Source organism: Nansenia antarctica, assembly GCF_963989245.1.
Source record: "Nansenia antarctica genome assembly, chromosome: 8".
In the NCBI taxonomy this organism is placed as follows: Eukaryota; Metazoa; Chordata; class Actinopteri; order Argentiniformes; family Microstomatidae; genus Nansenia; species Nansenia antarctica.
In genome coordinates this window covers 33,683,839-33,701,041 of record NC_137678.1, presented here as the reverse complement: position 1 = coordinate 33,701,041, position 17,203 = coordinate 33,683,839, and the positions used below count along the sequence as shown (strand labels likewise).

At 46.0% G+C, this 17,203-nt stretch overlaps 1 protein-coding gene across 1 annotated transcript in view; it reads right to left on the bottom strand.

Annotated features, from left to right (window-relative positions):
* slco1c1 (solute carrier organic anion transporter family, member 1C1) overlaps positions 1-15,081 on the bottom strand; it is a gene marked incomplete at both ends in the record, with an annotated part of 35,081 nt that extends 20,000 nt beyond the window's left edge. Inside the window, 3 exons of the mRNA XM_080538289.1 lie at positions 526-658; positions 3,837-3,978; positions 15,007-15,081. Of these exons, the coding sequence (XP_080394415.1) occupies positions 526-658; positions 3,837-3,978; positions 15,007-15,081 (350 nt within the window). The remainder of the gene's footprint in view (positions 1-525; positions 659-3,836; positions 3,979-15,006) is intronic.
* Positions 15,082-17,203: the final 2,122 nt, after the last annotated feature.

Sequence of the window (17,203 nt, the reverse complement as noted above, 5' to 3'; positions counted from 1 at the left end):
ATCTCACAGGATGAAATAAACATTCTTCATGATCTAAATGTAATGAGCAAGCCGCCGTCTAATGAGCATTCTCGATGAGCTTCAGCACAGACTACAGTACACCACATCATACCACAGTATTACAGTGTATTCTTACAATGTCAGTCCAAACATGGAATTAGATTGACATTTTGGCAATAGTCTTTAACAGGGAATTACTGGAACCATGTGACTCCAGGCTTTCTGTGACTAGTTAGAAATAAGGATGTACTCACACACACAGACACACCCACACACACACACCCACACACACACAGAGACACACGTCATGGGAGCCAAGGGTGCATTCAGAATTTCTTCATTGAGCAAAGACTTCTCTCTTAACCCTTTTATCTTTTGCATCAAAGGCCCATTTAAATGGCCTTGACAAGAGCATAACGATCACAAGTCTACAAGTAAGAGGACGTTTTTGTTTTAGTTCTAAAAAAAATAATCTACATTTTTCTTTTTGTCAGGTAATATGAAACATTGTCCCCTCCCGCTCACCGTCCGATGAGAAAATGAGGCAGTGCAATGACGAAGGTGCCCACGGACATCAGCACACAGCCCATCGCAATGACCTTTGGCCGATGGAGCTTTGCCCCAAAGTAGCTGACGAACGCAATCACCAACAGGTTACCTGCGACCAGGACACAGAAAATAGACTTTATGGAACCGACAGAGAAATAGAATTCACCCTCAACGCTCTGACACAGTCTAGTTCCACTACATTCAAAAACAATGTTACCTTTTTATTTCAGTAAAGGAAGTATTGTGAGATTCAATGTCACGATTTCTCATGGGGCGGCTGTGGGTCAGCCGGTAGAGCCGTCGTCTAATGATCGCAAAGTCGGCAGCTTGCAGCGGTTCGAGTCCCGGGTGGGCCATGTGTCGAAGTGCCCCTGAGCAAGGCTCTGAACCCCTAATTGCTCCGAGGTCGCCTTCAATGGCTGTGACCCATTGCCTAGATAGCCCCTCTAGAGCATAAATGCATTTCGTTGTACTCTGTGCTATAACAAACTATGAACCTTTTCCTTTCTTACTAGAGGGGTCTTACTACTGTTGAAAATGGACTGCACTTACGGTATATAGCGCCTTATTCCAGAGTGCTTTACAATGGCCTCACATTCACACACCAATGGCGGCAAGCTACCATGCAAGGCGCCGGCCCGCTCATTGGGAGCAATTTGGGGTTCAGTGTCTTGCCCACGGACACCTCGACCTTGCGACCATTAGACGCCGGCTCTACCTCCTGAGCCACAGCCAACCACAGTTAAATAATAGAGTCAAGGGGAGATTAACAGTTCAGTGTTACTCATTCTAAGAAACTCTGAACTGAGACAGAACTCCCGGGCGTTTCCGAGTATTACCGGCCCTCAGGAGAGTTCTGTCTTCATCCCGTCCCTACAGTAGGCCTAGTCTAGAAGCCACACACCCCCCCCCCCCCACCCCCAAGTGAGAGCAAATGAGGTGAGAGCGGATGAGGTCCTTGAGAAACGGACGTCATCCCACCTGACCTTCAGAAAAAACAACAACGATCGAGTCAATAATTAGATGGCTGCCTTTGTGCCTTCGTCCACGTCAGTGAGGTTGTTACTGCTCGCCATTGAAGTCTGTCTGTCCGCCTCTCTTTATGTCTCAGTAAGTGGGCTATGACTGGGCTGTGGCCCAGAGAGAGATGGAAGGAAGGAGAGGCGGGCAGACTCCAATGGCCAGCCATAAAGACCACTGAGGTGGACGGCACGAAGGCAGCCATCTAATTATTGACTCGATTTTTTTTCTTTTTCTGAAGGTCAGGCAGGATGACGTCCGTTTCTCGAAGACCTCACCTGCTCTCGTCAGGCCTGGGGGGGGGGCTCTAGAATAGGGGGGGGGGGGGGGCAGAACTCTCCTGAGGGCGTGTGATACTCAGAAACGCCAGGTAATTCTGTCTCGGCTACGCAGGATATAGTGTGTATGTGGAAGGGGGGGAGGGGGCATGGGGTGAGAGGTACATAATAAGAATATGGCTTGAATTGAGGAAGCCAGACTATAGATTAGAGACCATTGAGAGCAACAGGTCAAGAAGCAGATGAAAGAGAAGGAAGAGAGAGAGAGAGAGAGAGAGAGAGAGAGAGAGAGAGAGAGAGAGAGACACAGGGAGAGAAGGGAGAGACTTTGCTTGGTATCTCCCAGGAAGAGAACTCTTTAACTGCTCTCTAACCCAGCTGCCTGACACATGATCTCTCTCTCTCTCCGTGGTGTAACAGCCCTGGCTGCCGCTCTCCCTCGGCGCGTTACCATGGAAACGCTCCTATGGAAACGGCCCGGCTTTGCACGGCAGGGCCACGTGAGACCAGCTGCAGTTTGCAGCACGAGAGAGAGAGAGAGAGAGAGAGAGAGAGAGAGAGAGAGAGAGAGAGAGAGACCCCCCAGGAGTGCCTCCCCTCTGACTCCTGAGTGGACAGGAGAGCATGACCCTCCACTAACACAACAACCCCCTGTGGCCCAAGGGTCCTACCTCACCGCTGACACACTGTGTATACTTAGGTCCTACACCTCCCCTCCCATTATGTACTATAACCTCAGCAACCCTATATAGTGTATGTGTTATAGTGTGTACAGGCCCTGTATGTACATTGATGAAGCTGAGCTCAAGACCAGGTCAGGGCTCATCTGTACTACATCTACCTTACAATACTACCTTACAATACTACCTAACAATACTACCTTACAATGCTACCTTACAATACTACCTTACAATACTACCTTACAATACTACCTTACAATACTACCTTACAATACTAACGCTGCATTACGCTGCATTACATTACATACTGTACATAAGCTACCATAACTGTAATAGCTCATAACTGTATACGTATACCTCTAAACTACCGTACATGCCATACTGTACCTATCACTATCACTGTCATGTTTTTTTATATCATGTTCTTATATCACTATTTTCACTTCTGGTAGACGCTAAACTGCATTTCGTTGTCTAGTACTTGAATTGAAGTTGAATCTAATCTAATCTAATCTAATCTAATCTAATCTGGAAAGGCCAAGACAGGAAGAGATGGGGTGGGGTGGAGAGGCCTTATGATACACCTCCTGGTGTTCACACCTTAGAGAGGCCAAAACATAAATATTGACAGATGGCTTTACCATAAAACTCTCCCATAGCACCAAGTTTTAATAATTTATAATAATTTTAGAGGTTACAGGGACATTCTCCCTGGAGTAATTTAGGGCTAAGTGCCTTACTCAAGGGCACACTAGTGGTGGTGTTGCAGGCGTGATACGAACTTGTGACCTTCCGTTTTAAAACACAGTGTTTCCTCCAAAAGGGGCTTGTCCCTGTAGGAGGGGAACCCTTTGAGGAATCATTTTGAGTACCACGTAGAACACCTTTTGGGTTCCATTTAGAACCCTCTGTGAGAAGGGAAAAGACTGGGACTCTTGTCCTAACCAGAACCTTACGAGAGCTTCTATTCTGAGAGTGTATAGAGAGGAGAATGAATACACCTGGGATCAAAGGATTATTCCATGTGGATGTGGTTTCATAACCCAGTCCTCCACCATACAGGGCCTGTGTCCTTGACACACGGCTATCCTTACCCACTCTCCTCTCCTGCCATGAGGCCAGATAAGACCTCCGTACCCAGCCAGTAACACGCTGGTGATGAGAACACAGAAACAGATTACTTCCCGAGAAGCCTTATCTCCCCCCTACTACCTTGAATACCTCTCTGACCCATCCACATCTCCCATCCACAACAAAAGAGAGTCACGGAAGAGGTTGGGGGGTGCGTGACGCAGGCATCTGTGCTTACCTATCTCAAAGCTTCCGTCAATGACACCTATTAGGTAACTGGGGATGTCGAAGCGTCTCTCCAGCTGCGTTATTGTGCTCTTCATATAGCTGCCCGACAATGCCTTGGCGAAATAGGCAAAGGACAGGGCCCCGAGGAACCTCTGGGAGAGAAAAGAGAGAGAAGGATAGAGAGAGAGAGAGAGAGAGAAGAGACACAGAGCGAGAATAGACAGAGAGAATTACATATCTGATTTCAGCTCCACCCAAATATCTGATAAATCAGTAATGCATTTTAGTTCATCAATTAATGCTAATCTATTCATAACAGATATACAGATATTCGCTCAATATTCGAACAACACAATATCATTTGCCTAAGTGCAAGTCAAGAGGGGAAAACAGACAAGTCTGTTTCTAGCTATAGTACCTCTCACTCACCCACACATTCACACACCAATGGCGGCAAGCTACCATGCAAGGTGCCGGCCTGCTCATTGGGAGCAAATTGGGTTCCTCGACACCTCAACATGTGGCCAGCCGGGATTTTGAACCGCCGATCTGCCGGCCTTGCGATCATTAGACGCCTAATTAGACTAGACTACATTACTATAGCTAGCAACAGACTTGGGGAAATGTATTATTCTCTCTCTTTATATATATATATATATATATATATATATATATATACAGACCCATCACAGGAGCAGTGGGGAGGAGAAGAGAGAGAGAGAGAGAGAGAGAGAGAGAGAGAGAGAGAGAGAGAGAGAGAGAGAGAGAGAGAGAGAGAGAGAGAGAGAGAGAGAAAGAGAGAGAGAGAGAGAGAGGGAGAACGAGAGTAGGATCAGAGAAGGACGGATGGAGAGAAGGAGACAAGAGGAGGCTGTGCAGCTCCATGTATTGAGTCAGGGCAGGACAAAGGGGGGATTAGAGTAGCCTACGTCAGTCTGGAGACGCTAGCTAGCACCTCATCCTAGCATGAATGGCTGCTGATCCACTCCCCCCGTCACACACACACACACACCCACACACACACACACACACACACACACATGCTCACGCACGCTTACACACGCACGCGCACGCGCGCGCACACACACACACACACACACGCACACACACACACACGCACACGCACACGCACACGCACACACACACACACACACGCGCAAACGCACACGCACACAATGTAATCACTGACAATGTAATCTATATTAGTTTTACATATACATGTTGGTATGTTACGGTACATGTGGGAATACGGTACATGTGGGAAAAATAGGGTTAGGGTTAGGTGCTAGGGTGACTTGGTACATGCTGGCATGTCTAACCCTAACCCTACCCCTAACCCTAACTCTAACCCTAACCATAGCACCCTAGCACCTAACCCTAACCCTAGTTTTCCCACATGTACCGTATTCCCACATGTACCGTAACATACTGATTCTGATTCTGATGGTGTGACTCAATGCTGGGGCCTGAAGCATGAATTATGAATTATGAATGATTAAATTATGAAAATTAATTCAATTAAATTCATAAATCTTCATTGCCCCTGTGAAAGACAGATATGGTATGGTATAGCCATCGTGTAGAATGTAGTGATGAATATCATCATATCATCCCCACTACCCCCCTGTAGTTTCTTTACTGTAAAAAAATAAATAAACTTCTTCTTTCTTCCTCCTTCTAGCATTGTGACTGCCAGTGGACCCTGGTCCTAGCATAGGTTCGTTTTTCTTATGATGACTGATGTATAGATGATTCACTTAATTAGTCAAAGGTATTGATTGTAAGTTGCTTTGGAATAAGGTGTCTGCTAAATGCCAAAACATGTAAATGTAAAATGTCTTCTGCTAGGGCAGTAGGAGGCATCATTGCCCTGGGTGGTTGAACCAGAACTGTTAACCAGGAGAAGATGGCGACACAGCCAACTGTTGGCAAACTATTTGTGACAGCAGCTGGTGAAACTGGGAACAAGTCACTAACCGATGGACCATTCAGACTTTTATTCTGAAAAATGTAAATACATTTCAACATTGTTGAATGTAATGACACACATCGATGACACACTTGCTAGTCAAGCCAAAACACTGCAATGCAATGGATTCGGTGAGTAATCCTCACTATAGTTAACTATAACACTACTACCTAGTTAACTATTAATGGCGCTTTTCCATTACAGGGCCAACCCGGGCCAGCCCGCTTCGGCCTGCTTCTTTGGCCCTTTTCCATTTGTCGGCCCAGGTCGCGTCAGCTCGGTTCGGGTCGCTTCTTTAGCTCCCCTTCGAGACCAGGGTCTACATTTTTAGATCCAGATCTTTTTGCCAGGCTGCGTGTGACGTGTGACGCTGCACACCGTTGATTGGTCAATGGAAATCGTCATCCCATGTTCGATTTCTTCACTAACCGCCATCTTGAAATACCACATTCGCTCTTGGAAAATGTCACTACAGTTTCTGTAATAGCTTATTAATAAAGATTCGAAAAATTATGCTGACCATCGTATTATCTTAGTTTAATGTAATTTCAATGAATCATAGAACTTTTATTTGAATGAATGAATGAATGAATGAATGAATGGTCTTTACAACAAGCACAACACAAAAATCGCTATTATGCACCGTCTTTGCCCGTGAATAACACCGGCTGTGGAGGTGGTACAAACACAATACTCCTTTGCTAACTTCACCATCGGTCTACGGTAATTTTGAGCCCTTAACCACCGCGCTGACACCCCGAGAAGTTATGCTTTTAACCGTAAACTCGATGAACCGGGAGTTCACCCGCTGCTGCTGCTCGCAGCACCGCTTGCTGCTGTTTCAAAGTCCAGTTGACAGCGGGGGCAGAGAAACGTTTTAACAGGGAATTCGCTCCGCGCTGTCGACGTTGATAGGAGTGTAGGATCTACACCATTCACTGAAATCGGCAGGTAACAGGCACGTAACATCCATATGCTGTATATATAAATACATATATTTGACTACCAGCAAGACACCGGAGCACTCTATAAACGCGGAGATTGGAGCCCCGCGTCAGTCAGCCTTTTCGTAGAAATACATCGCTTCCCAATCCCTGGTTGCGAGATCTGAACTACAAATCTACTAGAACTGAAAGCGGCATGTAGGCTAACAGGCACGTAACATCCATATGCTGTATAAATAAATATATTTGACTACCAGCAAGACAGCGCTGCACTCGTATCTATCAGCCTGTCTGTATAATGATGTCGTTGAATGCCGATGCTGAGATACAATGATACTACAGTTCATAAAGCAGACAAGTGAAGGCAGTGGTTTTAAGGGTTAAAAAAACATGACTTTATTATGTGTACATCAGTGGAGGCTGGTGACTTCCAGAATTGAGGAGGCCCAAAAAAAATCCGCTTGCTCGCTTCACTCGCGATGGAATGTTCCCTGTTCTTCTTATCTGTCTTTGTTAAAAAATATTAATTTGTGTTTGGCGGTACTGAACGGATTGGGACACTCTCAGGATGGTGGATGAAGCAGCTTTTATTGCCTGCACAATGGGTCATCAAATAAACAAAACAATTGGCATGAATCTCTGGTCCGCCTGCAGCAGCTATTGTCCCTTCTGCTCAGGCTCACAACATTCACCACAACATACTACATACAATCAATGACATGTCAAAAGCACTCAAACACTATGTCAATCAGACACACAACATACAATTCAGAACAATACTTCATCCATTTCTAATATTTATCCTGCAGAACAGCACTCATACGCGTGTGGCGGAAAAAGGTACTACACGGAGGCCAGGCCTCCTGTTCCCACCCATTTTCAGTGATTTGGCCAATCACATATTGCCATGAAAAAAATTGCATTACATTGACTTCTATGAGAAACCACTTTCCGACAGGAGGCCTGGCCTCCGTGTAGTACCTTTTTCCGCCACACGCGTGTATGAGTGCTGTTCTGCAGGATAAATTTTTAGAAATGGATGAAGTATTGTTCTGAATTGTATGTTGTGTGTGATAAAAAATATAATTATTGCTTTTTTAAATCTCTCTCTCTTCTCTCAAATTATTGGGGAGGCCAGGCCTCCTCCACCTCTATGGAGGAGCCTCCACTGGTGTACATAGCTTCCTCTCTCTCTTTCTCCTTCTCTCCAAAAAAATCACGGTTAGTAATATACCACATGCCGAGGAAAAGGTATACGATAGCTACAATTTCCTCCATGTCGCTGTTGTTGTGGCTGTGTACACCCGGAAGCTTTTTGCCAGGCTGCGTGTGACGTGTGACGCTGCACACCATTGATTGGTCAATGGAAATCACCTCTAACCTCTAACCGCCATTTTAAAATCTCACACAGCAGCGTACAGCGTACAAGAGCGTACATCAGAGACTAGTTCTTTACTGTTCTTTTACTGTTTCTACTATTCTTTTTAATTATGGAATCGTGTTCGAGTTGGGCAGCAAACGAGGTCCAGGCCCTCGTCTGTATTTGGTCTGAAGACCAAATCCAGCGAGATCTGGACTCTACCGTTCGTAATCAGAAGATCTTCCAGGCTGTCTCTCGCCGTTTGTTGGACATTGGAGTTCACAGGACACCCAAGCAGTGCAGAGAGAAACTGAAGAAACTCAAAGCGGATTACAAGAAAATCAAGGACCACAACAACCGCAGTGGAGTTGAACCCCGAACCTCGCGTTGGTACGACGCTATAGATGCGGTGATCGGACTCCGACCGAATAACGGGAGCACAGAAACGCCGGGGTCGAGGGCCTCGCCAGTGTCGTTGCTGGAGCCCACCATGGCCGATACTATCCAGGAGGAGCAAGGTATGATATGATACAATAGACGTATGATACCAATCTACTACTAACTAGCTACTATCCTAACTGTATTTGTTGTAGCTGCTAGCTAGCTAACAACAGCAGCCATTGTTTGTCAACGTTCTAGCTGCTAGCGAGCTAACAACAGCAGCCATTGTTTGTCAACGTTCTAGCTGCTAGCGAGCTAACAACAGCAGCCATTGTTTGTCAAGTCTTTGTTTGGCTAGCAGCTCGTCTTAACTCTATTTGTCCTGCTTAACGGGATGTTTTATTAATCAGTGTTGATATAATGTGCTTTTCAGAGGACACACAGATGGAGACGGACGACGAGTGCATCCCGAATACTCCGGGTACCTCCACCTCTCGTATTCCGAGTACCCCCGGGCCCAGCACTCCTAGGCCGAGTACCCCCAGGCCCAGCACCCCCTGTCCTGTGACCCCCAATCGCTCAGGTATGAATGGTCTTTATTGTTATTGATATAGTACAGGTACCAAACAACGACATTTGGGAGGGGGGCCTCCCCTGGTGCTTGGAAAGAAAAGAAAAAAAACTAAAATAAAACAAGAAGGATAAGGAGCTGGTTTACATAAATAAAGGCTATGTACACTATCCACTATACTATACTGTACAAATAAAGTAGTCAGCCATTTCCTCAAACTTTTCCTGGGTTGGAAGACGAATGAGTTCTGGTATAGTATCGCTTGTACAGCAGCGCAGAAGTCTCTCACACACCGCCACACAGTTGTGATACTGACACCAAACAGATGTGATACACTTCTGTACTCGGAGTTGGTCGCCAATTTCCACAGTGCCATCGCTACTCTTTTGTTGAGGGGGACACACAAACGGAAGGCTGTGTCTCGTCTCTCCATGGCTGGTCGAAGTTTATGGCACAGATACATGAATGTTTCCTCCGACATTCTGAAGTTCTGTACCCACAGAGCATCGGTGAAATCAGGGACCACGAAATCCCACCACTCGTTAGCTCTGTTGATGGCCCACGCTGACGGGGCGCTGCGAAGATTTCACAAAAAATGAAGCATCTGGAATAGATCAGAGATAATGTGTTTTGTAAATTCGGAATAAACCCAAACCAGTCATATACTAGAAATAGCCGTGAAGGATAACAAAACCCACCTGTGTTTGTTGTTTACGCCGACGATCAAAGCCAACATCGTCGCTCCTTACGATAGCCCACATAAGTTTCTTTCTCTTTTCAGCATTCCTCTTTCGAGCATCCTTCCTTCTGTCTTCGCTCTTCTGTCTTCTGTCTTCTCTCTCCTGTCTTCTCTCTTTTCTCTTCTTCTTCGACTCAATCAATTGCCAAATCGTTTCCTCTCTCTCCCTCTCTCTCTTTCTCTTTCTCTCCAAAAAAACATGGTTAATAATATACCACATGCCGAGGGACAGGCATAGGATAGCTGCAACTTCCTCCATGCTGCTATTGTTGTGGCTGTGTTGTGTTGTGTCTCGTGAAAATATACGTCACCACCATGGCGCGCTGTTATGACGCGTAACTCCGCCTACTATCGTCTACTCCTCCTACTAGTCCGGGTCGGTTGTGTATAATGGAAGACCAGAACTGATCAAAAGCGGGCTAAAGCGACCCGAACCGACCTGAACCGACCTGGGCTGGGCTGCAAATGGAAAAGCGCCATTACACTACTACCTAGTTATTGGTTGGCGACTTGTTTCACCAGCTGCCGTCACATTACTAGAAGCATTTCATCAGGCATTACTGGCCTGGTCTCCAGTCACATTAAATGGTAAGTGGACTGATTGATATAGCACCTTATTCCAAAGCGCTTTACAATGGCCTCTCATTCACCCATTCACACACACATTCACACACCAATGGAAGCAAGGTACCATGCAAGGTGCTGGCCCGCTCATTGGGAGCAATTTGGGGTTACGTGTCTTGCCCAAGGACACTTTGACATTGGCCAGCCCGGGATCGAAACGCCGATCTGCTAACCTTGCGATCATTAGACGCCGGCTCTACCTCCTGAGCTACAGCCGCCCCATCACTGGCCTGGTCTCCAATTACACCAGAAATGGCACAAGGAGACAGATTTGTGCAGGTTGGCACTGCTGTCATGAATGTGGCTCGACAGTTACCCAGGGCACTATGGCCTGTTGGAAAACTCACCCAGGTCTTCCCTGGAGCAGAGGAGGACATCTGTAAATATTAACAGGGTGGCTAAAACAAGAGGTTTATATGAATCCCACAGCAGTAATGCCCTCTGCATGATTCCACCCACCATTAGTCTCATTGTTCCATGTGTCTAGGGTAATCCGTTATGCAATCATTCAGGCTAATTTGAGACATTAAGAGATGCCCTGATATTGCCCCTGGCTACGAACAGCCTCTTCCAGTATGTTCCAGTATGTTGGCAGCTGGCCAAAAATTCCTGGAAAACATGAGCTCAATTACAGACATAAACATTACTTTCTAATGTAAATTGGAAGCAGGTGACAACAGCAGCGATGTTACCACATCAGCTGAGCCAGGGGGAAGTTGGTCAGACAGTGTTCCGCTTTGATACCTCAGTCATGTACTGTAGGTATGTGATGGTAGCTGGAGTCAGTAACGAGCCAGGTGAATGTATGTGAAATATGTGGGAATTTTGTGTTTTTTCCCCATTAAACTAATTAGACTAATGAAGGTGTTGCTTGCTGCTCCTTTTCAAAAGGCTCCCCCCAAAAATGGAACCGATGCACTTAACTTTCACGTGGCCTGACGTATGTAGGTCACTGCATGTGTCTCTGCAGTGTCACATATAACAGGAGAGAGTGCTGTGGCTCTGGGTGGACGGTGCCCCTAAGATTATCCTCCCCACCCCTTCCTGGACCTGTACCATAGATCGGTCTTCTCCAGGGGTAGCCCGTGGGGGACTCTACCTGTAGCAAGCTGGATCTAAAGATCACATTACACAAGGAAGTCACAGCCCGACCGTCAGCCAAGACCAACACGTGTTCAAACAAATGCTCTGGAGACTAACGTCGCCTGTTATCCGTCAGCTGCGGATTTCCTCTGTTAACGTTATCCGGGCTGTTACAGAGAGCACAAGTAATCTCACGTGCCTTAAGGTTTAGCATCACGCGCTTACACAAGCCCTTTTCAGTAATGACACAGCATCTCTCATTTCCACATATACAGTATACTGTATATACAGTAAGGGGCAGGGTTAGCAAGGGTTAGTGGGCCAAGATGTAAACAAATAGCTACATCCAGCATTAACATAGCAGGCAACACTCAGTAACAGAATAACTTGAAGCAAGGCTAATAGCAAACCTAGGCCTCAGTGACGTGTGATTGAGGTAAACAACAAGCCCAGCCCGGGATGTGAACCGTCCAGTGTTTGTAATCCCTCTGATGCCATTGAAACCATAACTAGCACAGTCACAGAATTGCATGCACACACGGACACACGCAGACATGGACACATGCAAGTGGACACATGGGTACACGCATACGGACACACGCATACGGACACACGCACACGGACACACGGACACGGACACACGCATACGGACACACGGACATGGACACACGCACACGGACACACGCACATGGACACATGCACACGGACACATGGACACACGCACACAGACACATGGACACACGCACACGGACACAATCACATGGACACAAGCACACGGACACACGCTCACTCACACGGACACATGGACACACTCACACGGACACATGGACACACGCACACGGACACATGGACACACGCACACGGACACATGGACACACACACACGGACACACGCTCACTCACACAGACACATGGACACACTCACACGGACACACTCACACGGACAATGGACACACGCACACGGACAGACGGACACACGGACACATGGATACACGCACACGGACAGACGGACACACAGACACATGGATACACACACACAGATAGACAGACACACAGACACATGGACAAACGCACAGACGGACACACGCACGCGGACACAGATGCAGCTAATCGGCTTCTGCTGGCCATGTTGTGTCAATGCTAGTGCTTACAATGTCGTCTTTCTTTCTACCCCTGCAATAGGTTAGTAGTGTTGACTGTTAATTTCTGCATGGTCATATTATTAACATGGCGATGTGGTGGGTAAAGCGGCTCACACATACATGGCTCTTAACATAACAGCAATAACACATAACACCTCAGCAAGTTCCAGCAGTTCAACATGGTGAGCATTTTGTGAGATTTATCACAGGATTACCGGCGTCCAAACAAACACACATGCCAGCCACACCCAGGGCCCAGGGCGAATAATTCTGAGAAACAGTCTTTTTTGATGTGTTTTCTAGTGTAACAAACAGTATTGTTAGCGGCTTTAGACACTATTGTCTCATGTCACTTTAATCCAGAACAAACAACAAGCCCTCTCTCTGATCTCCTCCGTGGCCAGCCAACTTTTATGTCAGGGGAGCAGTCAATTTTATAACACAGCCCAGTCTTTTCTGGGGGGGTATTTAGATGAGAGAGAGGTCTGGAGAGCCCCATGTGATTTACATTCGAGTGGCTATTACTGGTTTTGTTTTGTTTACTACAACACCACATTAGCAGGGATTGACTGGCATATTTTCCAGGAGTGTCTGGAGATGACAAAGCAGAAATCCATCACCTGAGAGTGCATGGCTGATTGAATGTCCTTGCACCATTTCTTTGATTAGGACTACCTCAAGGTAGGACCCTGGGTCCTGCTTACCTATGGCTGCTGAGATAAAACAGCTGTGAGGTGAAGTTAAAAATAATTAACTTGTCTAATCATCTTCACCAGAGTGTCAATTGCAAAATGTCCTCTACACATTGATACACATTCAGAAACGTGGAAAGGTGCACTGAGAGTTTACATAGTAAAATAGCCAATATAAAATGCAACATTGCATCGTCTCTCTTCCACCCATAACAGAGACATCAAGTCTGGGTAGGAAGACCCTCCACATTAGCCCGTTAGCCACAACCGAACGCTCAAAACCCTCTCTGTTTGCCTGGTTCAGGCACATCAACAGACACATTCCTACACAAACTGTAACGAAAGGCTGTTTTGTGCTAGTGATGTTGAACAGTGTGCTTCAGTGCTTCAGAGAAAAGAAGAACACATGTACTGTAGTGTGTCCACACAGACACACGCACAGACACGCACACACCATGGACACACGCACACCCACACACACACACACACACACACACACGCACACACACACACACGCACACGCACACACGCACACATGCACATACACACACACAGCACACACACACACATACACACACATACACACACATTGAGTGTATTGAAGATCAAGGGGAGAAGAACAGAAAACAGCTGTCCTCCGGCTACACCATGGTGCTACCATAGAGCCTTCTGCTGAGACTACTCTGCTTAACTATCCCTCATTCACATTCTACCCCCCTGCACTGTGTCTCCAGAGACACCTACCCACCCCCCCTGCACTGTTTCTCCAGAGACACCTACTACCCCCCTGTACTGTTTCTCCTGAGACACCTACTACCCCCCTGTACTGTTTCTCCTGAGACATCTACTACCCCCCTGCACTGTTTCTCCTGAGACATCTTCTACCCCCCTGCACTGTTTCTCCAGAGACACCTACTCCCCCCCCCCATACTGTTTCTTCAGAGACACCTGCCCCCCCCTGTACTGTTTCTCCAGAGACACCTACTCCCCCCCCTGTACTGTTTCTCCTGAGACATCTTCTACCCCCCTGCACTGTTTCTCCAGAGACACCTACTCCCCCCCTGTACTGTTTCTCCTGAGACATCTTCTACCCCCCTGCACTGTTTCTCCAGAGACACCTACGTACTGTTTCTCCTGAGACACCTACTCCCTTCCCTCTACTGTTTCTCCTGAGACATCTTCTACCCCCCTGCACCGTCCCTCCAGAGACACCTACTCCCCCCCCCCCTATACTGTTTCTCCTGAGACATCTTCTACCGCCCTGCATTGTGTCTCCAGAGACACCTACTCCCCCCCCCCTATACTGTTTCTCCTGAGACATCTATGTACTGTTTCCCCAGTGTCAATATTAAAAATAAAGAAAATTCCTTCTTCTAGCACGATGACTGCCAATGGCCCCTGGCCTCAGCATGAACTAAACTAAACTACTGCACCCTAAATGGTAAATGGACTGACTTATATAGCACCTTATTCCAAAGCACTTTACAACGGCCTCTCATTCACCCATTCAGTCACACACCATTGGCGGCAAGCTACCATGCAAGGCACAGGCCCGATCATTGGGAGCAATTCGGGGTTAAGCTCGAACCGCCGATCTGCCAACCTTGCGATCATTAGACGCCGGCTCTACCTCCTGCGCCACAGCCGCCCCAACGGCCCGCACCCTGCCACTGTACCTTCAGGCTGGAGCAGGAGGATGGTGGTTCCCTGCTGGGGACACGTCCATTCTCCTTATTCCCCGCTGGCTCCATCCTGGGCAGATAGCTTGCGCTCTCGTTGGCCGAAGTTTGTCTCTTGAAATTTCTTGGCATTGATGCGTGCAACCCTGCAAATAGATAATTCAAGCATGTGATCCACTTCTTGTCGTATTCACTCACTTTTTTGCATTTTCTTTTGTAATTTTGCATTTTTGGGGTGCCTGGGTTCACTAAGCTCACTTAAGGCGCATGCCACGTAAGGGTCCCTGGTTCAATTCAGGCCAGCGATCTATCCTGTATGTCATCCCTCCTCTTTATCGCCCATCCTTCCTGTCAATTTCTACTGTCTCTATCCCAATACAGCAGAAATTCCCTAAAAACATATAAAAGAACTGTGTCTTTTTTGTCTCCCTCCACTTTTTATCCAATAGATTTCATTTTAAAATCTAAATTATAGGATCAGAGCCAATCCAGCCTACAAGCGGCCCAAGTTAATCCTGCACAAAGTCCTCTGATATTTATTAGAAATATTATATTGTTTACTGTAATATTACATTAACACACTGGCTGCGTCTGTCATATCGCAGGTACCTTTTCTTTACCACTGTTAGATTCCAGTTGTAAAATGGCATGTGAATCATCCTAAGGAGGCTTGTTAAAGAATGTCTTCTGAACTTCATCTCCAGGACAAACTGGGACTCTATTTGGATGGTCTTACAACCATCGACTCATGTTTCTCAGGACCCTCTACGTATCACTTCATAATTGCACATATCCTATTTTGTCTACACTATCATGTGTAGCTTTGCACTATATCACTATTTGCACTTCTGGTTAGACGCTAAACTGCATTTCGTTGTCTGGTACTTGTACTATGTATGCAATGACTATAACATTTAATATAATACAATATAATCTAGACCTACATGGGATCTTTTATTCACTTTCTTAGAACTTGTTTGGGACCTTCAGAGGACATTCTCTTATAGTTTATAGGATTTCTTTTTAATTACTAATTGCCTCCCCCCTCTATCATCTCAATTATTTCAGTTATCAAAATTAATGTCCATCACATACTGGACATTGAAGAACCCTAACCCTAACCCTAACCCTAAATCTAAATAATAATAATAATAATAATAATAATAATAATCTTAAATACCTTATTGATATTTGACTTATATCTGTTCGAGTGCTGTTTATTATCAATGTTATTGTTATATACTATATATTCTATATAGAATCTAAGTTACTGGACAATTTTTACATGTTGTTTTTGGTGTCCTCTAAGTGACCTGCTAGAGGTGCCATGAGTCTTGTTAAATTGCATAGAAATGATGGCAATTCGCTTTAAATTGCAATATATGTCAATATAAAATCAAACCTCCACCCATGATTATACATTTGACCACTTAACCTGTCCTCCAGAGCAGATGCACTCCAACAGGCTGCCTCAAACCTTATGACTATTATATGCCCTCAGCGTACACACATTATACATCTCTAATGGAGTTCCATTAGAGACAATGACACCTGCCCCTTTTCAGAGAGAAATCACATAACGAGAGAGGTTGATGGGCCATTACTAGACAATATACAGTAGTCCTCACTCATGCTATCTCAGAAACGTCCAATATGAAATAGCTGTTATTTTAAATAGGATAAATATCTCACAGGCTCTAGAGTCTATAGAAACACCTCCTAGCCTCCTGCACACACACACACACACACACACACACACACACACACACACACACACACACACACACACACACACACACACACACACACACACACACACACACACACACACACACACACACACACACACACACACACACACACACACACACACACCCCTCCCCATCCTTCCCACCAGTCATGTGAGAGCACGGATGCAGTAGCCGTAGGGAAGCTCTGCTCAGCGGGCAGCAAGTTCTGGTGTTGATTGCAATGCCTCTGTATCAACACCACCACACAATAACCACACACACACACACACACACACACACACACACACACACACCAACAACAAACACAGTGAAAAGTCATCTGCCAGTACTGTACTGTACAGTACAAATGGCCAAAATACAGTAAGTGGATTTAAACAACTTACTGAAGGTAAATCTCTGATCCACTTGTTGGATGGTGACAGTACAAAGTGTGTGAGTGTAGT